This window comes from Trachurus trachurus (genome assembly GCF_905171665.1).
Source record: "Trachurus trachurus genome assembly, chromosome: 8".
Taxonomy (NCBI): Eukaryota; Metazoa; Chordata; class Actinopteri; order Carangiformes; family Carangidae; genus Trachurus; species Trachurus trachurus.
Genome location: NC_139905.1, coordinates 29,288,703 through 29,314,468, shown reverse-complemented (window position 1 = coordinate 29,314,468; position 25,766 = coordinate 29,288,703). Strand labels below are relative to the sequence as shown.

Below are 25,766 nucleotides of genomic sequence, written 5' to 3'. Positions count from 1 at the left end.
GGCAAATTGGCCCAATGCCATAATCCCTATAGTTTTAGGAGTAGGCTTGTTACCTTTAATTGGCGGTACAAGCTATTTTTAGATCGGCAGGGCAGAGATTCAAGCTGTTCAGCTACCATTACAGAGGTTAATGGGATTTCTTGGTTTCCCTCATCAAACTCATCAAATACACAATCCAACAACTCCAAAACGCTCTGGTGGACAAGTTGTGACCTGCACATTCACCACACTATGAGATAATAACGGAACGTTACAAGACGGAGTTGTTTTCGAGGTAAATGCAAAGCCAGTATAGTGTTGAAAAACTGCCCCCAACGGAAACGCGCATTGGGGGCTTTGTATAAATTTACCTCGAAAACAACTGGTAGGGGCCCACTGACATTTGTACAGGGCCCAGAATTTGGTGCTATGCCCCTGGTCATGATGCTTGTGATGAATGAGTGTAAGCAGGTTTTCCGTGTTCCCCAGCTCACCGTGCGTCTCCTCTCTCCTCCAGGTTCCCGATGTTGAACATGTCCACCCCCAGCGAGCTGAAGTCTCCCTGTGTGACTCGTAACGGTATGGTGAAGCTGCCCCCCAGCCAGCCCAACGGCCTGGGCAGCGCCAGCATCACCAAGGGGACGCCCGCCGCCAAGAACCGCCTGTGCCAGTCCTCCTCGGTCCCCTCCATCCTGCCCCCTCCGCCCTCCTCCCTCCCCTACCACCACCACCACCACCTGGACGGCCCCGGGATGCCCCACTCGGCCGCGTCTCTCCTGGGCTCCGACATGGAGCCCGGGAAGCCCCTGGTGGGCCTGAAGCCGGCCCTCCGCCAGCTGCCCCCCCTCACTCTGCCCAAGCCCTTGCTGCTGGAGCGCCAGCTGGTCCTGGATGAGAAGCTGCTCAACCGACTGCTCTGGTACTTCACCACGGGAGAGAAGTGCGTGCTGGCGCAGGTGTGCAAGACGTGGCGCAAGGTGCTATACCAGCCCAAGTTCTGGGAGGGCGTGACCCCCATCTTACACGCCAAGGAGCTCTACACCCTGCTGCCCAACGGGGAGAAAGAGTTTGTCAGTCTACAGGCCTTCGCCCTGCGCGGCTTCCAGTCCTTCTGCTTAGTGGGCGTGTCGGACCTGGACATTTGTGAGTTCATCGACAACTACCCGCTGTCCAAGAAGGGGGTCCGCTCGGTCAGCCTGAAGAGGTCCACCATCACAGACGCCGGTCTGGAGGTGAGTCAGGAAGCTCTCAGAACACCGGGGGGTTACTGGTCATTCTGTAGGTCATGCATCATAGCAGCAGCTGTGAGCAGACAACAGTGTCTCTGGGATATTTGTGTTAAAAGAATAGTTCACCCAACATTCAAATTGCACTCATTATCTACTCACCCTCATGTGGACTAAGGGCTGGGAGAAGTTTCAGAGTCCTCCGTGGCTTCTCTGAGTTACAGGGGTTCTCGGCGTAGCAGTGCATGTCCATATAACGGTTGCAAATGGATACCAACTGTCTTCGTAACAAAAAGACACACCAAAAAACATCCAAATACCTCCATGCTGCTCGTATGTAATGTCCGTCTTGTATTGAAGCCCCGAAATGCGAAATTGTTCCGAAAAAAATTCACTAAGTCTATATTTCAAGCTAGTTTGTAATGGAAGCTCCTCTTCCTGGTCCGTCCAAATCTCGTGAGATTTGCGCAGGCGTCAGTGCGATTACTGACGTCGGCGCAAATCGTGCAAGATTTGGACGAGCACTATGGAGGTATTTGGATGTTTTTTGGTGTGTCTTTTTGTTACGAAGACAGTTGGTATCCATTTGCAACCGTTACATGGACATGCACTGCTACGCCGAGAACCCCTGTAACTCAGAGAAGCCACGGAGGACTCTGAAACTTCTCCCAGCCCTTAGTCCACATGAGGGTGAGTAGATAATGAAATTTCAATTTTGAGTAAACTATTCCTTTAAGAGCCAATTATTCCCATCATTAGGGGCCAGGCAGCCGAAGGTATTGTTTTCACCAGTATCCTTCTTCTTCTTCTTCTTCTTCTTCTTCTTCTTCTTCTTCTTCTTCTTCTTCTTCTTCTTCTTCTTCTTCTTCTTCTTCTTCTTCCTAAGAAATCCTACTTCCCATACACGAAAATTCACCAAACTTTGCACAAAGTTGCAGTCCCATGCCAGATTAGCTCCTCATGGGTGGTGATAATTTCAAAGTTTAAAAACATTGAAAATTCCTAACAATCAACCGTACCCGCTACAGTTTTGCAACTTTCACCAAAATGTAGCCCCAATACTTGAGTAACTTTTGTACGATCAACTGCAGTGCAAATTACAAAGTCCATCACTTGTTTCAAAAACTGTAAAACGTATTAAACCTTTTCTCAATTGTCACCAAATTTGCTACACTGCATCTTCAGACTTAATTCTCCACAAAATTAACACCCCCGTTTTTGATATTTGAAAAACTGAGCTGACAGTGCATGGAAATATTTGACTGTAAACATATACCAGTCAATTATTGCAAAATATATTTCAAATGTTCCTGAATTTTTTTTTTTTTTTTTTACAAAACTTTGGAGTGACTGGCTTAGTCCATTTGTGAAGCCACACAGGTCTCACTCTCAGCCAATTAGCTCCATGAGTTAGAGGCTGGTTCTTGGTGCCAGAGGTTGTGACTTAAAGTCTCATCTAAGGCAACATGGACGTTGGAACGCCAATGTTCTTGTTGTTTTCCTATTTTGTCTCTTGTTGCTCAGAGTTGCCTAATTGCCTGGCCCCGACCACTGCTGCGAAGTAGCTTTAATCTGATCTTGTTTCTGATGTGATCTTGATAAAGACAGTGTAATGTCTAATCCCAGGGCAAGAAATACAACAACAGAGAGTCAGAGTCTCCAGTCTGCTCCACTTTACTTCTGTTACAGATGTTTCACATTAAAAGCTTTAAAGCTGCTCAAGGTCTCTGCACCTTTAATTTGAAACATCTTTTTTTAAAGGGATAGTTCATTTTGGCAAATTTGCCCATTGCCATAATCACTATAGTCATAGCAGTAAGTTTGTTACCTTTATTTGTCGGTGCAAGCTATTTTTAGAACGGCGGAGGAGAGCCACGAGCTGCTCAGAGCTACGGTACGGAGGTTCATGGGATTTCTTGGTTTCCCTCATCAAACTAATCAAATACACAATCCAACAACTCCAAAACACTCTGGTGGACAAGTTGTGACCTGCACATTCACCACGCTATGAGATAATAACACAACGTTACCAGACAGAGTTGTTTTAGAGGTGAATTCATGGAAAACCGCTGATGCGTGTTGCCTTCAGGGACAATTTTTCAGCAAGCAGTCTCTGTATTTACCTCGAAAACAACTCAGTCTCATAACATTCTGTTTTTATCTCATAGCGTGGTGATTGTGCAGGTCACAACTTGTCCACCAGAGCGTTTTGGAGTTGTTGGATTGTGTATTTGATGAGTTTGATGAGGGAAACCAAGAAATCCCACTAGCCTCCATAGCGTAGCTCTGAGCAGCTCACGGCTCTGCTCCGCCGCTCTAAAAATAGCTCCCACCGACAAATATAGTTAACGAACCTACTGCTATGACTGTAGCGATTATGGCAATGGGCCAATTTACCAAAATGTTGAACTATCCCTTTAACACTGAGGAGAAATCACAATAAGAGAATGAAGCCATTCCTGGTGTGAGACCAGCAGAGTGTTGACACGGTGGCAAGCTGAGGAAACAATGAATTTACCAAACACACCATGAAGTGTTAAACCAGGTCTGGTGAGAAATGACCAGCGTCAAACAAGACTTTAGTTTGCATAAGAGTCAGGATGTTTCTATATTAACCTGTTGGTTGCCATGGTAACAGAATATGTAGGACAGAGGTGGTGAAACAGGTGCAGCTTTATTATTGAGTGAGCTCCAGTTCAAGGTTTAAGGCAGGTTCTACTATAATATGCAAATATGAATTATAGGAACTATTGTTGAACAGGTGAAATGCTTTCTGGAATATAGGCCTATCAAAAATATTGTCTTCATAATATTCCTTTGTAAATAGCCCTTACAAGATTTGTTCTAGAGCTTTCAACTGACTCTGTCATTCTACATCAGCGGATAGTCTGTTCAGTCTTTCACTGAGCTGATGTAACTGTTATTATGTTAGAGGAACCTTGTGTTTAATGTCCTCCATAAAGTCAGTCAGTGGACATAGACTCAGACCTGTTTAAACTCAGGGATGTTAAACATCATCAAATCAAACTACAAGCTGAAGTGTCGTTGTGGTAAAGTCACGTGACCATACGTAGTTGGTAAATAGCCTATCATTAACTTTTCACCTCTGATTATTGTAAAGTGGTTCAAATATGATCCTGCTGAGGAAGTGGAGGAAACTAGGACGATACGAACAGAAAATAAATCAGAGTTATGTAAGAAATGTCACTGACTGAGTGACTGAGTGATGATGTTGTTGTTCACTGGAGTGATTTATCTACACAGCTCTGGCTTCCTGAATGCTCTGGAACAACAGGGAAGCAGAGGAGTGCTTCCAATACACTGAGCCTCTCCGAGTGTTCACTTCACAGTAACAACTGAAATCACAGCTCAGTCTTTATGTTTTCGGTGATTTTGTAAGACCACATCAGTGAAATCAGGATGAGAATCAGGACACGACTGCTAGGTTTAGACCTGAGCCATGTCTCAATTCCAATACTTCCATGAGTACACTGTCCTGTACACTATGTACTTACTTCTGTAGTGCGCAAATTTCAACAGTGTCTCAAATCGAATACTGTCATTGTGCGGTTACCAGAACTACAGTAACGTTCTTTTTTTGACCACTATTGTCGCCCGTCAACACATCTACCAGCTCGTATTGTTTGTAATTTCAATTAGCGATAAGGAACACCTTGCTAGCACTTTTTTTTTGCTTGTGTGGGCCACCTGATTAATGCGAGGTGGATTTCGGTATGTTGATTTACATATGACATTCCGCTATGTAGCCAAGATGGAGATCATTGAGGGTGGGAAGTGTCCCTCAGCTTTTTGACCGTTATGAGTGCACCATCCAGGTACTTATAGTCCACTGCATTTTGCCATACTTATCAATGTGAACGCACTTACACATTCAAAATAGTTGGTGTTAGTATGGAAGAAATCGAATTGAGACACAGCTCTGGTCTTGTTGCAGTGCCTGTGTGGAAGATACACCGAGTCCGCTGTAGTCACAAATAATCATAATCACTGTCTGAGCAGTTCCCGCCTGAAGATATATTTGCTCATTATTATATAGATTATTGATACGGCGGGAGACAGGAAGGAAACACTGGGACACTTGGTTCAGAACAAATTTACTGTAATGACAAACTGTAACGCACAGACTTCATGATCAGTCATCAGGTCGCTGAGAACCCCAATAATCACTGATGGGGACTCATTCTACATCACATTGGAAACAGCTGTTTTTGAAACCGCATACTACCGTACTACATACTGCGTTAGTATGTACTGTACTACTACTGCATACTGAATGTGGGATTCAATATGCTACTTCAGCAGACTGGCACCGTTGACACCGCAGTATACAAGTTTCCCAGGATTGCATTTTGCTGCAATCGGCAGCGGTAGCTGTAAAACAGGCGAAAAGCTGTTTTATTTCCCGCTTTAGCGCTGTTATTAAGTAACTTCATTAAGTTTTAATATTTTTTCATGCGAGAAAGTAACTGTTTAGATCCCAAATATACGGCCAGTTTATCCAAATGACGGCTGTATAGAAGTTTGCTCCGATGTTTTTTGGAGAAGTGAAGCTCCGCAATGACCGCAACATCACAGCGGGAGTAGCCGGTCTGGAGAGCTGGTGGGCCGGCCAACCTCCGTCTTCATCCCGGGGGAGAAAACGATCGCTAATTAACTTGCCCGCAGGGTTTTAGAGGTTTACCACCGGCTGGTTAAATTATTTTTAGGAGATAAATGTTGGTCTCATTGATGAAATCTAACAATTGTGGCAGAAGCATTAGTTTGTTTGAATGAAAAGTGAAGCTTCCTGTGTTTATTGGACAGAATCAGTACGACATCCGGGAATTTTTCGCATACTGTGTAGATTTTGCTTTTGTTTGCATACTGCATACTGCATTTTGGCCAAATCAGTACGTACTAGCAGTATAGTATGCGGTTTCGATTACAGCCAGTGATCCTTCCATTGCCCCAATGCATGCTGGTAAACCATGAGCCCCAGCTCCTCCCAGTGCTCTATATATTATGATGATGATGATGAGGCTCTCTAATACACAATCTGCTGTCTGGTGCTGGTGTTTAGAGAACGGTGAGGTCTGGATCGGTTCTGAACCCTGAGGTAGTGGTGATGTGGAGCCGTTGTAAACACAGCAGCAGACCTGTTGTCTCTCCTTCACCTCCACTTTGATAATCTGTGTCTTCACTCTGTCATGTTCCATCAGCACCAACAAAAGAGGTGTAAAGCTCATCATTTAGCGTTTCTCAGATGGCTCTTCATACCTGCTCGGCTACGCTGCTATTCTGGGATGAGTGGATGGTTGCCATGGAGAAAGATGGAACTGTTGGCTGCAGGATCTATATATGGACTTTCCTGCTGTGGGGTGCAGATTCGTGCATTACCATTTTAATGCATCTTCAAAAGGAGAGTGTTTCGTTTTAGAGCACAGTCATGTAGAAACAGGTTTTTGTCAAATTGTATAAAACCTGACTCATCCTGCTTCCTGTTATTGCAATGACAGTTTTATTGATAATTGCAGTTTCTCTCAGAGCAGCTGAGGAAACAGGCTCGGTGTGTGGTCACCTGATGAAAAGAAGATGACATGGGGGAAAAAAATCGCTGATGCACATTAATAAAAAAAACGCCAGAAACTAAGACTAAATGAGCAAAGACAGCAACATGTCACAATTTGCTTATCTGTTTTGGAATAAACCATGAACTCTTGCTCAAACCCCAAAATGTCCCTCTTAGACCCCCGTCTTGAAATAATGGCAACATCAAATGATATGTGACAAACTGAACTTAACAAGTGGAAGTGTGCGCACATTTACAGTTAAACTGAAACAGGCCGCAAGGCAAATAAATAGGAAGAAGGAAATAAGAAACACACGCACGCAGAAATGAAATGAAAATAACATCTGTGCCCTCTTTATTTTTAGAAATGCATTAGAGCTCAGGGAGCACATGTAGCATTTTAACGTCACAACAACGTACCACAGTGTTTATTTTGAGATATAATATAAATGTTGCCCATCTGTGGCAGTGGTGCATGAAGCTCAGACGTATGGAAGGTTGAACTGAGTAGAAAACAGGAAGTGGTTGGTTCCAGACTGATGACACAATAAAACCTCACTCACACTCTAACAGATGTTTCCCAGTGGAGATGCGACTGTATACACCCACCTTGTCTGTGGTATAGTACATTACTGTAGTTACTGCACACTCTTTAGGCACATGCACTATATTTCAGTATTTATATTTAATGTGTTTATATTCATTTGGCATTTATTGTCAGTTATTTATTGTTAGTTATTTTTAAGATAAATACTTTACACAGCAACAAACACACTGTTAAATATTAAACTGGTGTGTTTTTTTTAACAATCCTTTGACATATGTATGTGGTGAAACACTACAGATGAATTGGGTAAAAATTTTAACTAACAGATATCACCATGAAACTTCATATTACTTACATTTTGTGTATTCCAAATTTTGTCAAATTTTATGTTTAATTATGTAAATTAGGCTATATCTAATAAAATATGCACTTATTTACATATACATTTCAAGAACCAAAATCTGAACAATGGATAAAGCTACTTTCAAAACTCTTCACAGATACAAAAACTGTCACCAGCCCTAAAAAATTTTTTATATCGCCATATTTTTTAGGAATGAAACATTGTATAAATCAGGCTGTGAATGATATATCAACAAACCCCTCTGTAAAAACCTTTAGAATATAGAAAGGGATAAAACCTGAAGGTTTGGTGTCTGTAAGTGCTGCTGAAGCTCAGGGTATGAGGAAATATTAATTTTGAGAACGGCCTTTAGATTTGTATTGTAATTGTTATTATCAATTGTACTTTTACGATTTGTTGCTGATACAAAGGAATTAACTATTTTGTCCACATTAATGTTCAAGAGAGAGAGAGAGCTTTACAATGATACCTGACATGACCACCTTAATGTGGATTTTCTACCGTTTCTTTCCACTATTCTGAAAGAAGGCATGTTGAGGAAGCAAAATAGCCTAAAATCCCCAAATTGATCAGTGCACGAAAAAACAATGTTTTTGCCTGTAGTGTCTTGCCTTAATAAATGTCAATCAATGATCCAAAAACTCACCAATAGTCAGAGAGAAGAGAAAGATTCTGAGAAATAAAAACAGGGTTGAGGATCTTGAATCAGCTCCACCTGCAGTAGCTACGACAGTAACATGCTTCTGACACACTCTACTTTTACTTACTTTTCCACTTACCGTATGTGCTTTTCCTATAGAATATTTTTGGTATCAAACTTCATTACAAACAGCCACAGTCTTCTTGCGACTTGGGAAATCTTCAGATCCTTAAATCCAGACCTCTGATTGGTCAGATCTGCGTTCTGACTGCTGGTCTTTCCCCTGCAGGTCATGTTGGAGCAGATGCAGGGCTTGATGCACCTGGAGCTGTCGGGCTGCAACGACTTCACGGAGGCCGGCCTGTGGTCCAGTCTGAACGCCCGGCTAACCTCCCTCAGCGTCAGCGACTGCATCAACGTGGCGGACGACGCCATCGCTGCTATCTCACAGCTCCTGCCCAACCTATCGGAGCTGAGCCTGCAGGCCTACCACGTCACCGACACGGCCATGGCCTACTTCACAGCCAAACAGGTGGGGAGCAGCTGACACTATTATTAAAGCCCCAGTATGTAACTTATTTGGCTTTTTATTAGCAAAAATCAAATATGTCTTTCATAAATACATATTTCACTGAAGTCGAATCACAGCGGCATACAAATGAAAGCTTTCTCGTACCTTAGAATGAGTTGTTACAAGTCGTTACAAATACATAAGTGGGCGACGCACCGAACCGAGGCGGCCATGTTGCATCGCCATTTTTTACGTTGAGTGGCAGCGTGACCGTAGGTAACCACGGAAACTCAACGGAGCTGTCGGCTCGGGGAGAAAGTTTTCCAGGTAGCGCCTGTTAAAACTGTCACCACTGTGTAGTGTGAGGAAGGACGGAGGCACTGGTGTTGCATTCAGGTGCAGTCAGGCAGACAGCCGTCGGCAAACCAACCGGATGTCATTTTACTCGACGAGAGAAAGACGGTAAAACGTGGGTCGGGTAAACAATACGACATCACCATGACAACATATTGTCACGCCTGTATTGTTTTGCCTCGTGCTGGCGGACCACTTGTTTACATAGACGCTTGTTTATCCTGTTACATGCAGCGTCTGTTGTCTGTCTGACGTCTGCCCGATTTCAGGTGAATGCAACATCAAGAATACGTTCTGATATGCAACCGCACAGCTAGATGGGGGGAATTCCTACATATTATACCTTTAAAGGGATAGTTCAACATTTTGGCAAATTGGCCCATTGCCATAATCGCTATAGCAGTAGGTTTGTTAACTTTATTTGTCGGTGCAAGCTATTTTTAGAACGGCGGAGCGGAGCGGCAGGCTGCTCAGAGCTACGCTACAGAGGCTAATGGGATTTCTTGGTTTCCCTCATCAAATACACAACCCAACAACTCAAAAACGCTGTCGTGGACAAGTTGTGACCTGCACATTCACCACGCTATGAGAGAATAATGGAACGTTACGAGACGGAGCTGTTTTTGAGGTAAATTCATGCAAAACCACTGATGCGCGTTGCGTTCAGGGACAGTTTTTCAGCAAGCAGACTCTGTATTTACCCTGTATTTACCTCGAAAACGGCTCCGTTTCGTAACGTTCCATTATTATCTCATAGCGTGGTGATTGTGCAGGTCACAACTTGTCCACAAAAGCATTTTGAAGTTTTGGGATTTTGTATTTGAGATGTATTTGTCTGTTTGATGAGGGAAACCAAGAAATTCCTTTAGCCTCCATAGCGTAGCTCTGAGCAGCCTGCTGCTCTGCTCCGCCGTTCTAAAAACAGCTTACACCGACAAATAAAGTTAACGAACCTACTGCTATGACTATAGCGATTATGGCAATGGGCCAATTTGCCAAAATGTTGAACTATCCCTTTAATAATAGCCACAAAGACAAAAGCCAAGCTGCGTCCATCAATATTTTATAGGTCCTGTATTTTCCTTTTCTTCTGTGTTTTATTTGAAGTGTTGATCCCTAAGCTGCCACAGACTTGTCATCGATGTCCTTTCCTTCCCTGACATCAAATAAAGCTAAATTCCGCTCCACCCTCAGGGCTACACCACCCACACTCTGCGGCTTCACTCCTGCTGGGAGATCACCAACCACGGCGTGGTGAACATGGTGCACAGCCTCCCCAACCTGACCGCCCTCAGCCTCTCCGGCTGCTCCAAGATCACCGACGACGGCGTGGAACTGGTTGCCGAGAACCTCCGTAAGCTCCGCAGCCTGGACTTGTCCTGGTGCCCCAGGATCACCGACATGGCCCTGGAGTACATCGCCTGTGACCTGCACAAACTGGAGGAACTGGTGCTGGACAGGTGGGTGTGTGTGTGGATAGAGACTGAGGTGCAGATGAGTTGTTGAGTTTTTTTTCTTTATCCTTTAATTTGTTTTATCTGCATCTGTTTTATTTGTATATTTGTATCTTTTATATATATTATATATTATATTTTGTGTCTTTATTTATTCCTTTGTACAGCACTTTGGTCCACTGAGATTGTTTTAAAGTGCTTTATAAATAAAGTTAGTACGGTATGGTAGTAAGTGACAGCTCAAACGTTTCAGTAAGGTACTTGTCAGCAGTGTTTGAATTACCCACTGGCTTTCAGTGGAGCACTATTTTCTGGTGCACCACAATTTCTCAAGTCGCATGCACACACTTAGACCACTGTACATACAGTATACAGTGGGTACAGAAAGTATTTAAACTTTAAAACCCTTTAAAATTGAAGAAATTCATATTTTTCCCTCATCAATCTAAACTCACCACCCCATCATGATTAGCTTAGATGTACAGTACTTTATTCATCCCACAACGGGGAAATCTTGTTTTTACATCAGCCAAGATATGAAAGAAAGTAGAGAGGGCTAAAAAAAAAAAAAAAAAAACACAACTCAACAGACAGAAAATATAGACACAATAAAGAATAAAGCAAATCAAACCTCAACCAGGTAAGTACTGAGGATATAAGGATATAAGGTGGCCTGATATAAAAGTATTGATAGGTAAAGTGACTATGGTATAAAAATATTGCAACGCAAGTGACAATGAAATATAACGTATAAATAATAAAAATACTACTACTGCAGATGTGCATGAAATAAGAATACCATTGATATAAAAAATATTGCAAGTAAGTGACAATGATATAAATATACAGTGTGCATGAAAAAAAAATCATAATGTAAGGTGACCATTATATACAAATATTGCAAAGTAAGTGACAGTCACAGTGTAAGTGACTAAAATATAGAAATAAATCATATTGCAGGGGTAAAGTTAGAAGTGTTTGCAAATTAATTTAAAAAGAAAAACTAAAATATCACCTGACCATAGTATTCAGACCCTTTGCTTTGACACTCAGGTGCTGTCAATTTCTTTCATTCATCTTTGAGATGGTTCATTTGAGTGCACAGCAGCATCATTAACAACAGGGTTACTGAGAAAAACATTACTACAGCCGGCCGCAACACCATCAGTGTAGTTTCAAATAGGCACAGTAAGAGCAACATAATAATCAGGCAGGGAGTTTAATAGACAAAAAAAAAAAAAAACAGTTCACATCTGTCTGCCTCTCTTCCACAGCTTCAAGACCAACACAAAAAATCAGAGCAATGTTTAGCTGCTGGGTGACTTGGTTTTAACTTCTAACCGCAGCAAAATAAAACATCTGTCTGCAGCTGGCAGTTCTCTCTCTCTCTCTCTCTCTCTCTCTCTCTCTCTCTCTCTCTCTCTCTCTCTCTCTCTCTCTCTCTGTGTCCCACTCTGTCGCTCTCTCTCTGTCTTTGCAACAAAAAAGAAGAAAAAAAATTGAATAGGAGCCATTCTGTTTACAACCACAAAAAGCAAAGCACGCTATGGAATAAGTGACCTCCGCTCAGGCAGAAAGTCAGATGGCTACTTAAACCTAGAATTCCACTGAAGGCCACAGCAGGAATAAACACAGATCGGTGTCCAATACTGGAGACAGATGTTTGAAAAATGGAATGGAATAAGTGAAAAAAAAAAACACACACACACACAACATTGATATATTATTTGGTAACCTTGTTGTACAGAGAATAAAATTTAACCTTAAAGTGGACAGATTTGTAGAACTCCCCCTCAGTGTCTCCTGGGAGGCTTTCAAGGGAGTTCTTGTTCTTTCTCCTCTGTAATTCAAACCATCGTTGTCAGTGAATCTGGAACCAAAGTGGAAGTAGCTGTTAACACCAAAGAGTAAATCTGAAACAAAACATGAACGTAATGCCTAAAGCAGGATGAGTTTTGTCAGTATTTTTGGTGACGTAAGTTAAACAGGCCTGTACACAGAATAATAGCTTGTGTGAGATTGACTTGTGACTTGATTCTAAAAACTTGCAGAAAAAGAACAAGAACAACTCATACACAGATGATAGATATTTTCATTATTTGTACGAGTTAGCTGTTCATAACACACAGAGCTAAACAGTCAACTAATAAAAGCAAAAGGCCCAAAACCAAGCAGCAGGCCGCCTAACCTGTCAAATTCAATATGAGCTTAGCTAGCACCTTAGCGACCAGCGAGCACTTGACCTGCCAGGTCTTTACTGGAATACACATCTTTTAACCCCTGCCTTTTCTCTCTGTGCTGCTGCTTCAAACTTATATGAACAGTGAACACACACACACACACTCCCTGTATAGAGTGCTGCCAGGGCTGACGTCAAAACCCGGAAGTTTAGCATCGTGCTGCTTCCCGGAAAATAAAGTGAATAATTTTTGCATTGTGTTTTGGATGATGTCAGAAAATCAGCTCTATGTCTAACACAAGTTTGTGATACTTACACGTTTTGTTCAGCGAGATAATCTTCACATATGAACACCTTTTATACCTACTGTATTTAAAGCTTAATGCGATGGACAGAAGTAAAAAGCTAACGTTAGGCTTTAACGGACTAAGTAGTCCGTTAAAGCCTAACGTTAGCTTTTTACTTCTGTCATGTGACCGTGTAGTACTACACGGTCACATGACAGACGTCACATTGTATAATGGGGAAATGGGACTGTTTTTTCTTGTTGAAGAGCCATAAATAACATAAAATAACATCCATAAGAAGACTCTGGCCTGTTTGGGGGTGATGACGTTTAATGCCCTGACAGGGTTTGTAGTCGTATTGAGCAACTTGTTAGCAATCGCCTTTATTACCACGTACGTAAACGCTTCAAAATTCACAAGTAGAGTATTTACTGACGTGTTTTATGTTGTAGAACAATACCTGAAACTTGCTTAAGCTTTTGTCAACCACAGACCTAATTTGAGGTATTTTACCTAAATCCCCTTCAAAAAACGTATTGACATTTAGACGAGGGAACCGGAAGTGCTAAAAGCGCTAGCAGAGTTCCGGGTTTACTGGCACCACTGGCAACACCAACATGTCTCTGAAGAGTCTGAATGAGAGTTCAGAGCTGTTATTGGCTCGTTAGCTGTCCAATCACAGCTCAAAACACACCAGGGTTGCACCACATGTAAATATACAGTAGCCTACTGCGCAAAAGTTTTAGGCTGGTAGCATGAAAAAATGCTGTCAAGTCAGAATGCTTATCCATCATGCAATACCATCAGTGAGGCATCTGATTGGACCCAAATTTATTCACAACAACCCCAAACATTCAGCCAGTGTCATTTGGAACTAGCTTGTATGCTAGAGACTCAGCAATAACTGAATTTACATACAGTAGAGCAACGTCACACAAAGATTGTGAGCTTTGTTTATTTTCATATGGCCAGTGAATGTACATGAGAGCTGAACCAGTGTGTGTATGAACATGAAAGCAGAGTGCAGTGATGTGTGTGAGTAGTGGAGGATGAATGATGTCCTGGATGAGTCCTCATGTAGTGGAGTGACTAACCGCTGCTCAGAATCTACAGTATAGATCCACAGAGGACGACTCCACAGCACCAACAGTGGATACAGAGTCCTGTCGGTGTATACTGTAACACGTCCTGGGGCCTCATTTATCATTGTGGATACACCTTTTTTTACGCCATTTTCCCCTCGTTTTGTGCGTACGCACTTTTCTCCGCCAAATTTGGGATCTATCAAGCCAAAACCTGACGGGGAAAAGTGCGGACATTTACACCCATTTTGACCCTGGCGTACGCCTTTTTTGAGGAACAGGAGGAATTGGCGACACCGTTGCTGAGTCAGAGAACTGCAGTGTGAGAGGGAGAGAGGAGCGGAGTACATTTAGAAGAGCACAGAGGATTTTTTAAAGTAATTGTGGTAGTGGTGGACCGTTGATGCTGGCAATCCAACCCGCTCTATAATAACACTAGGCTTTATGTTAATTGATAAACAGAGCGCATTGTGGATTTTGCTTTTTTGATTAGGCTGTGTGACGTCTGACAAGGATCAAACCATCCAAGTTTAAAAACACACCGGCAGCAGCGCACACTGATCTGCAGCCTAGACTGTTATTATTCTGTCACCTGAGTTAACGAGGTGCACGTGTGTTTGGAGCTGACGAGAGGAGAGAATAAAGAGTGAGACAACACGGCCCTGAGGAGGAACTGTGAAGGACTCAGCTCAGCTGACCTAAACCGAGTCCAGTAGAGCTGTAACTGTGTAGTGGGAAGGCGTGCAAAGTAATGGTAACTATCGTCCTGCTTCCTACATTGTTTTAACATCTAGGTAAAAAAAAAAAAAAGATTTTCTGGGATAAACGGGCAGATTACATAAGATTCTTCTTCTTTCTGCTCCCTTTTGTTGAGATTTGGGAGTTTTTTGTTTTTATTGTAGCTTATTAAAATGCAAGATCATTTTTCTGACTGATTTATTGCCCGTGTATCTGCTTTCGGAGAAGCGGAGAAGTTCCGCTTCTTTCCCCCGTCCTCCGCCGGTTGTCTCCGTTGTCACTTTGTTGTCACAAAAGTTGCTGCGCCACAGAGAGCACATGGCTAATTAAATATGCACGTGCTGACCATATATAGTTGTATATAGGCGTTCCGGGGGTGGAGTAAGAGGTGTGTTCACGTGTGCACCATTCTTGAGTCCTGTGTGATTTATTGCGGAGAGTTGTGCGTACGCACAGTTTGATTGATCTGAAAAAGGTGTAAATATTTAGGGTGTACGCCATTTTCGTCTTTTCGCCGTACGCAAATATTTAGTAGCAGTTTTACACCCTCTTTGATAAATGAGGCCCCAGGTCGTGGTTGAAAATAAATCAGCGTGGAACTCAGCTCTGTAACAATGATGATGCTATTTCTGCTGAGCTCAGGTCAAAACTGCGCTGTGGATCATCATTCGTTCCTCAGCAACAAGGCTGCAGCAGGGCCTAGATACAGGCGAACTCAAGAGTGTCTAATGATTCTGAAACAATATTGTCTTTCCAGAAGCACGTGAATCATTTGTCGAAGAAGGAATGAGAGCAAACATTTGCATCTTTACAGAGGACCTGATGATGCTCATAAATACTCATGCTCCACTCAGCTGTTTTATTTTGAAGGGTCAGTTTTATTCCTTTAAAGAGGGACGATGCAAGATTTGCACCTCAATTAAACTGTGATGATTAAATGACTTATTACTGGGGGGATGGGCGGGCGCTGTATAGCTTAGTGGATTGAGCGAGCACCCCAGATGCTGAGGCTACAGTCCTAGCTGCAGACGGCCCCAGTTCGAATCCTGAATCTGGTGGCCCTTTGCTGCATGTCATTCCCCCTCTTTCTGCTTCCCCATTCTCATAACTATCCTATCAATATCTATAAATATGTACTTTGAAAATAAAAGGCGACCAGACTCACATAGTTCCCCTTTTAATTTCTCTGATCACAGATCACTCGTGTCTCCTCCATGTTTTTCTTCAGGACTACAGCTTCATGTGAACACGAGCTTGCAGTGTGGATAACAATTTTCAACTAGGTTTCTCTCAGAGATGAGGACTGTTGTGTCTCTGGCTCTGCGGTACGACTTGACTGAGAGATGTTAACATGTTTGTTAACTATTGAAGCTGTTTCTCCACTATTTCCTAGAAATAATACGTTAACCTCTGGTGTCACAGCTGGCTGTGCAGAGGGACGCTCGGAAAGCTGACTTGTTGCAGTCTGTGTCGTATCAGGACTCTCCCCGCTCCCCTTTGTTGTCAGTGTTCCTGCTACGTGGTCTGTAGAGGACTAACACTGGGCTTTTGTTTCTAGACCATTTTCTCCAGTAGTATAGCTACTACTACGGTGGCCCTGAGAGCTCAATGCACAAACACATTCAGAACACATCCTCAGCAGTTTGTCATCTCATGTGCTGCAAATAATTAATGGAGGTTAAACTTCAGTTTACTTCTGTTTAACCTTACTTGGATGCTTAACCTTCTTCCTGCACTTTGTCCCAGCCAGTCTCACCTTTTTCTTTTCACTTATTTTATGCCTTGACCGCAATTGCAAAAGGTAGAGAGAGAGTATGTCATGTAGCCTATCATAGTGCCACAGGTTGGTCTCCTACAGTAAGGGCTATGATGCTGTGTGAGTAGCTATTATTTGTCAGGGCCACGGGACATAGGGGTGTCCAGCCAGTGCTCTATTTGTATTCGGTTTCAGATTCGGGCTTTTGAAAAAAACTCCGGATTCGTATTCGGGAAGAAACCGAAAAGTGGGCGCACTGACTTCAGCCGAGCTAGTGCTGCGCCGCTTTAGCTCTCGGCTAACTAGAACGGGAATAAAATAATTGAATCATGCGGCTCTTCTAGACTTTCCAAACGTAATGGGACTGAATAGATCAAATTCTGGTAGTGAAACGAGTCGTTTCGCGGGGGTTGTGACACTCAAAAAAAAAAGATCCACTGTTTTATAGCCGCTTCTTTTCCCATTATTGTCTATGAGAAAAATGCTACGTTGTTGAACGGTGACCCTGGAAGTATCGGTGAGCACTTCCTGTCTACTGTAACGCAATGCATGCAGGGAGTTGCTGTTTCTTAGCAATCCTAACGTGAACTAGACACAAATTAAATAGGGTGACTCCCGTCGTCGCAGCAGCCGGCAGTGCTGCCTGCTTGTGTTTGGCGCTCTACTGTCAGGGTGCAGGTAGCAGGTGGACCGAAATGCAGGAGCATACAATGACAGGTACTTGAAAGGCAAGGTTTATTAGTTCCAAAGCAGGCAAAAAGAACAAAACACCATGACAAACACAATAATCGGACATGGAACTGAAAGACACACAACTTGCAAGACTAAATACAACAGAACTAATGCTTTTTAATTGATTTTTAATGCTTTTTAATTGATTATTTGCAGCACATGTGATGCTTTTTAATTGCCCCTCGGGGATAAATAAAGTCTTTTGAATTGAATTGAATTGAATCTAATCAAGGCAACAAGCAACAGGTGAGGAGACAGGAGGGCAAAGAAACCTGATTGGTGGAGACACACGAGGAGCAGGGCAGGGCTGACGAGGTGAAACACAGGACAGGTGTGCAAGGAGAGTGTGGAGGAAAAACACAGGAAGTAACACTAGAACCAAATGCACAAGAACTGAACTACAAAATAAAACAGGAACTAAAGAAAACAAGAGTCTAAAACAACAGAAAACCAAACCACTAAATGGCGACAGGCTCAGGGCCATGACATCTACTCGTGTTGTGCTTCTATGGCGGATGCACCAACGTTAAGGTGCATTAGCGCCACCTACTGTGTTGGAGTGTGAACCAGAACCACCTGGTTATGTGCTGTTGCTGATCCAAACGTTTCTTTTTCTTTAGAAAAAAGCTCCAGAATAATGAGGAGAAACAATGGAAAGCAAAACTATTTGAGATCAAAGCATTATTTGTGTACTTCCGAATACGTATTCGGGGTTCGGGTACACCCCTATACAGACTGTAGCATGTGTGCAGCTACTTCTGTTTCTACCTGGAGTCCTGGTCATTGGTCAGAGGACGGGGTCCACTCTGGACAGGTCACCACACTGCAAAAACTCAAAATCTTACCAAGAATGTCTTATTTATAGTTAAAATGTCATTTCTAGTCAAAACAAATCTCATTATACTTAAAATAAGTGTATTTATACATATACATACAAGTAGCTTGTTTTTAGACACTTTTTACTTCTTTCAAGCATATTTTCACTTGAAATAAGTAGAACAATCTGATAGTGGAGCAAGTTTTTCTTTCTTATTACAAGCACAAAACAACTTGCTTTCACTGGCAGATTTTTCTACTTATTTCAAATGAAAATTTGTTTGAAACAAGAGAAAATGATCTAAAAATAAGTTCATTTTTAGGTGATGAGTCTTATTTTAAGTGGAAAGAGATCAGTTTTGACTAGAAATTAGACATTTTGACAAGAAATAAGACAAATATTCTTGGAAAGATTTTGAGTTTTTGCAGTGCAGTCTATCACAGGGTCACATACAGAGACAAACAACATGGACAATTCAGAATCTCTAATCAACCTAGTGTGCATGTGTTTGTTCTGTGGGAGGAAGCTGGAGAAACCACAGGTAAAAACATGCAAATTTCACTCAGAAAGGCCCCAGGCACCGGGAATCAAACCCAGAACCTTTTTTTTTTGTTTTTTTTTTGCTGGGAGGCGCACCACTGTCTGTACTTTCACTTTAATCCTTCCTCTGTTCAGCTCCTCTTCACTCACTGGACTTCCTGTACTACAGAAGAGAGAGAGTCTGCTGCTCACACTCCTCACAAGATCTCTCACACAGCCAGTCACTGTTCATTCAGTCACTCCAGAGATAAAGGCAACACACACACACACACACACACACTCACACTGTATGCTTCTTATTGCTGCAGGGATTTCTCTGCTCGTCTGTCGGCGGCAGATTGATCTCTTTGATTTGACTCACCTCTGATCTCTGCTGTGAACCGACTATTACCCACATTTACAACATTCACATTAAAGCATCAAACACACACACAGTTAAACAGTGCTCTGGCATCAAAGGTCTGCGTTCTCTTCTGTTCTGGTTTAAAAAAAAAAAAACTCACACCTCAGCTGATCAGACTCTCTCATGCAGCACACAACCTTTTTGACCTGATGGACGCAAACTCACCACAGGAGGCCTCAGGCATCAGATCTGGATCTGAAGATATCAAAGAAACATACTAAACTCCCATGATTCCATGCTGCGTCATGATATTGTTTTGATAGAGAGAACCCTAGAGTCAGTGTAAACTCTCACATGGCACCTTCTACAGTTCCAGATGAGATGTTTACAACCACTACTACTACCGTGCCCATATATGGAGATCCTGCCGGGTCTCTGTTGGTGTGTTGTATGTTCCTATAAAATTGCACTACATGTGTAGCTAATGACCTTCAGTCCTTAGACACTGGCTGTTTGAATCACAGCTGCACATCTCCTCCATCTATGAGGGCCTTAACTAATAACCTTGGTTGCCATGGTCACGGCTTATGGGAATTGAGTAGATGCTTCTTCATACAGTATCTATGCTGAAGAAAAACAATGAAGGGTGGTGTACAGTCATGTGTGTGGCCTGTTCACTTGTAAACAGGATAAACCACCATGCAACTTACCCTGGACTCCCAATCCGCTCAGTTTAAAGGGATAGTTCAACATTTTGGCAAATTGGCCTATTGCCATAATCCCTATAATCTTCTAGTAAATTTAGTTAATTACCTTTAATTGTCGGTGCAAGCTGTTTTTAGATTGGCGGGGCAGAGACGCTGCTCAGCTACAAAGGCTAACGCAACAAAGGCTCATGGTATGGCAAACTAAATACACAAGCCAACAACATCCAAAACACTCTTGTGGATAAGTTGTGACCTGCACATTCAGCACACTATGAAATAATAACGTATTATGTAACAATACGACACATCACTACACCCATCAGCCGTGTCTGAAATGTAGTTCCGGCTACGCATTTACCTCGAAAACAACTCTGTCTCATAATGTTCCATTATTATCTCATAGCGTGGTGAATGTGCAGGTCACAACTTGTCCATGAGAGCGTTTTGGAGTTGTTTGATTGTGTATTTGATGAGTTGGATGAGGGAAAGGCGAACGCACTGTGCGCCGTGCAGAGCTCGCATCTCTGCCCCGCCGATCTAAAAACAGCTTGCAGCAACAATTAAAGGTAATTAACCTACTCCTAAAAACTATAGGGATTATAGCAATAGGCCAATTTGCTAAAATGTTGAACTATCACTTTAACGTGCTTTGTCTTATGATGACTGCTAAACTCTGCCCATTGTGTTTAATTTACTGGACAAAAAGCTTGTGTGTGTGTGTGTGTGTGTGTGTGTGTGTGTGTGTGTGTGTGTGTGTGTGTGTGTGTGTGTGTGTGTGTGTGTGTGTGTGTGTGTGTGTGTGTGTGTGTGTGTGTGTGTGTGTGTGTGTGTGTGTGTGTGTGTGCAAATCTTATGTTTACACCACTGTTTAACATGGAGGTCTTGGTTTGCTAACATGTGTTGTTGTGTGTTTCTTGTGTTTCCAGGTGTGTGCGTATCACAGACACTGGTTTAGGCTACTTATCCACCATGTCATCATTAAGGAGCCTCTATCTGCGCTGGTGCTGTCAGGTAAAACTCACACACACACACAACGTTATACCTTTATCTTGCAGTATGACTCATCAGTAATCAATATTGTAGCTGCTTCCATCCATAGTCTATAATAACCAGTGCAGCCTCTGTGGGTTAGGGTCAGGGAGAATTTCACATTTTTAGCATGACTTTATTACCAGTTCATTCTGAGATGGCTTAACGTGTGTGTGTCTTTGTGTCTGTGTGTGTGCAGGTGCAGGACTTTGGACTGCAGCACTTGTTTGGAATGAGGAGTCTTCGTCTTCTGTCCCTCGCAGGTTTGTTTTCTGACTCTGTTAAACTGAACACCTTCAGCACTCTCACTGAGATGTAGATATTACTGTAAGATATTTTTTTAAACATAAGAATAGTTGGTTCCTGGATTTCAGTCAAATTAGTTCAGTACTTGATACATTTTCTCGGCAGTGATGAAGTCTGATCATTGAAACTAAGTGAATTATATCTAGTGAAGAATCCTCTGCCTCATATTTATCTGACATCCTATCATTAGTGCACTGACACAGATTTTTCCTCCTGTGTGAATCACAGTTCACATTTCAAAATAAAATCCACAGATTAAAATCTCTGCTTCATAGAAATGTAGTACAGTCAATAGATACATTATTTGTCTGGAGTTAAAATCAGAAATAAAAAAAAACAACATATTGCAAAACTATACTGAAGTACAATACTCAAGTCCATGTACACAGTTACTGTTTTCACAGTGGATCATGCAGTATGTGACCAACTCTGTGCTCTGTTCTGGCTTGTTAGTGCCATCTAGTGGCTGCTACACTATCTTAAAAATACAGTGTCAAAATGCACTATCTTTACACAGTGTCACACATAATACATTTCATCATTCAAAAATCTAATTATGATGGAGTATTAGATGGACACAAAAAGATGAAAGTGAAGTTAGAACAAAAATTACTGAATGTCCTCTCATCTGATTTACTGGTTTCTGCAAATTCATGAAATTAATTTATGTTTTGATTCTCATAATGTTACTTTATTTCTTAGAATATCATGACCAAGACTCAATATTTTACCCAGATTTTTGTTTTTACAAACAGGCCTCATTCAGTGTTTTGTAGCATCAGTTACAGGAAATATTAAAGGGATATTTCAAAACTGTCACTGTCAGCTGTCAGCAGCCCCAGACAGACAGACAGACAGACAGACAGACAGACAGACAGACAGACAGACAGACAGACAGACAGACAGACAGACAGACAGACAGACAGACAGGGGAAAGTTTTTCTCAGACACTTCACAGACTTCGTATTGGACAAACAAGATGTTACATTTGTAAAAAGTAATAGTTGATTATAAACACTGAGCACCATACGCCCTAGTTGAGCATTTTAAAATGGCTTATAAGGTCAAGTATTATAATAGAGTTATAATGCTCTATAATGTGTTATGCTTATTGTTATAAAGCCTTATGATAATTTATGAGTGTTTATAATGATAGTTATACATGTTTATAAGCCAATTATAACACATTATAAGTATATTTATAATGCATTATCAATGTGGGCATTGTCAGTGAGTTACTAACAATTATAACGTATTATAATACCTGATCTTATAAGTCATGATAAAATGCTTTATAGTGTGTTATGATTATTGTTATAAAGCATTATGATCATTTATGAGTGTTTATAACTATAGTTATACAGTGCTATAACTGCATTATACCTCATTATAAGTATAGTTATAATATGTTATAGAGATAGGCGTCAAATAAAGTGTTACCAAAATCTCCCCTGGGGAATGATCGAAAAAGTTTGAGAACCACTGAACTAATAATTTATATCTAAAGATCAGTCAGTTGTTCCAGCTTCCACTGTGACAGTAAATACCCCCCCCCCCCCCCCCCCCCCCCTTCTCCAGGCTGCCCCCTGCTGACCACCACCGGTCTGTCCGGCCTGATCCAGCTGCAGGAGCTGGAGGAGCTGGAGCTCACCAACTGCCCGGGAGCCACGGCCGAGCTCTTCAAGTACTACTCCCAGCACCTGCCCCACTGCATGGTCATCGAGTAAGACCACTGACCCATTCCCACTGACCAACCGACTGACCGACCGCCATACTTCAACCTTCCTCCTCTTTACTCCTCCTCACTCCTCTTTTCTCAAATGCTAGCCAGGAGACTCGTACCACACCGTTCCTCATTACCCGCCCCTCCCCTCCCCTCCCCTCCCTCCCTCCTCCTCCTCCCCACGTCTTCCTCCTCCACACCCATTGAGTAGACTGACCCCCCCCCTGTAGGCGGACAGAGAGGCAGGAAGGCAGATGATGGTACATGCCAGACCCAGAGGATGATGGGATGGCGTTTAAAGCATTCGCGTGAACAGATGCTGGAGTGCAGAGCTTGGCGTGACGTCTTGTCTTGGCAGCAAGTCTCTCTTCAGAACGGACGGACGCTTTTTTCATTCGGAGCTTCTCGACAGACTTTGATTTTATTTTTTGATTTTCTCGGAGCCGAGCGGACACTGAGGGGAAGTCACACGTGCCGACACGCGTGCAGCGTTAAGAGAGACGACGACGAAGGAGAAAAGGGAAATAAATAAAGAACCTTTTTTTTTTTCTTTTTTTTTGGTGTTTTGAGCCGATATTGTGGAACTCACACACAATGCGCTCATACACTGTAAACACACTCACACAACATACTGTATATGGTTAAAGTGAAACAAATGTAAAGTCCTCAACACCGTGAGTATGGACGTTTCTATCTCCATCACTCTGTGTAATATAACTGCTGTTGGTGTCAGGGTCGTTCAGAGAGACGCCGTGCGTCCGCGGGACAAACAGGTACAACAAAGTTGAGGAAGTGAACGCCTCTCGCTCTCCCTCCCTCTGTGCGTGAAGTGTGTGTCATGGACTTTTTTGGGACACCGCCACCTTCTTTTTTCCATTTCTGTGTCTTATCAGAAATCAACAAAAGGAGAAAAGTTAAAAAAAAAAAAAAAAAAAAAAAAGGAAAACAACTGTTTACATTTTTTTTTGTGTGTGTTGGAGTTGCACGCTTGATTGGCTCATTGTTTCTCTTTTTCCCTTCTTCATTTATTTTTTGGTACATGTATGATTTCATTTACAGATTTGAAGGAGAGGCTGCAGTTAACTGTGAATGTTGTGTTTTTAAATGAGGGGAGGTGGTGTGGGGGGTGGGGGGAGGGGGGGTCGCTGACGGAGCAGCTGGTCATACACAGAGGAGGGTCTCTCTTTCTCTCTCCATCAGAACTGAATCATAGACAGAGAACAGGTGAATGTGGTTCTTTACTGACAGCGATGATGTTTCCAAACTAAACCCAAGTCTGATCCATAAACCTCAGTTTAAGCAGCAGGGAGCTTCATAGCAGGGGATGTTCTGTTCCGTTGTAAATGCCGATAGAAACAGGTGATGTTTAGTGTTTGAATCTGAGCTGCTGTGGTTCTGAAGCTGCTTGTGTGTATTCCCCCCATCCCCATCCCAGCCCACCTTACCCCACCCGGGAGGCCGGAGGATCTCAGTATTTAATATTGGAGCAGTTCTCACAGTGTGGACAGGTCAGGGTCAGAGAGGAACAAGAGCTAAGGATTGTGGGAGTTTTTTTCCCTTTCCTGTGAACACAGAGTCAGAGACCCTTTTGAAATCATGTGGCACAATTCAGTCCAGCCAGACGGCAACATTGGTCCCGCTGCTGACTTCCACATCTGGGTAGATTCCTATTGGTTTTTCCAGGGTTTTCTGTGTGTGTGCCAGCATTGGTCCAGATGTGAAAGTCCTGCTGTATATATGGGCCAGAGGAAAACACACTGTGGCCTAATTAAGATTAAGATTAAGATGTACTTCATTGATCCCAGGTTGGGAAATTGAGTGTGTTAATATATCTTGTAGTTGACCTCTGTGGTGTGGTGACTGTGAGGTCACAGCAGTTGACGGCTGCTCTAATCCACTGTTTGTCATCATTTACCAGCCTTTATTAAAGTTAACATCACAGATTGTTTAAAACCAAATTCAAACCTGTTAACATTTGGTTTGTTGATGCAAATGTTGGATTGTTTTTACACAATTTGACAATGCAAACCTAAAAATGACCAACGGAAACAAAGAAAAACCCTCAAATTTCACCAAATAGTCCATATTTTCATCAGGTGTTCATTCAAGTCACAGCTCCAGGCAGCCAAACCATCCTGAGAGACAGTAATCTGTCCTCTTCTTTTTAATTGGGCTGATGTCATGAGAAGAAAAAAAGCCACTGAACATAATAACACATCATTACTAAGTGTGTTTTTGTTCAACTTCTAAGATTTCTATTTGTGCAAAACTATGCAGCAGTTCACAGCAGCCTTTAAAATGTAGTTAGTCACCTTTTGTTCAGAGGAAAAGACTAATATTACTCTAAAGTTGTGATGAACAGTGGTTTGAAATATTAAGTATATAGTGTTTGTGCTGCTGAATATCAAACTGGATACATTTATAGAGCGGCTGATTTGGTTTGATTCCATTGAGGAATGAAAAATGTCTTGTCATTTCCCACTTGAGGCGTAGGTGAGTGAGCTCAGCCTCAGTCAGCCAATCAGCACACAGCATGCTTGGACCAGCTTTCCAATAAAAACAGGTGATTGGCTGTTTATTTTCATGATCAAGTCAGGGAAGAAAGAGCCAGAGCTAAAGTAACACCAAAACTCATACAGTATAGTAGTATAAAATAGTATGAAAAAAGTAATTTTTAAGAATTGAAGTTAAGGTGTCAGCAGGGCCGGCCCTAGGACTTTGGTGGCCCTGAACACTCCAAGGGCAAACACCAAATCACACACACTGTTTACAACTGAATGAAACAGACATACAGACACACACACACACTCATATAATAGAGATGGACAAATGATTTAACCACAGATCTCTCTGGTTTATTGCTGCAATAGTAGTTGTTTGGTT

General features: G+C 42.3%; 1 protein-coding gene across 1 annotated transcript; it reads left to right on the top strand.

The window, feature by feature from the left end:
- Positions 1 to 503: 503 nt before the first annotated feature.
- Positions 504 to 22,887, top strand: fbxl16 (F-box and leucine-rich repeat protein 16; the record flags this gene model as incomplete). Its single annotated transcript, XM_083978088.1, has 6 exons — positions 504 to 1,211; positions 8,615 to 8,857; positions 10,385 to 10,650; positions 20,752 to 20,836; positions 21,054 to 21,117; positions 22,739 to 22,887. 6 exons carry the CDS (start codon positions 504 to 506, stop codon positions 22,885 to 22,887), a joined length of 1,515 nt encoding a protein of 504 aa, XP_083834214.1.
- Between the last annotated feature and the right edge of the window lie 2,879 nt (positions 22,888 to 25,766).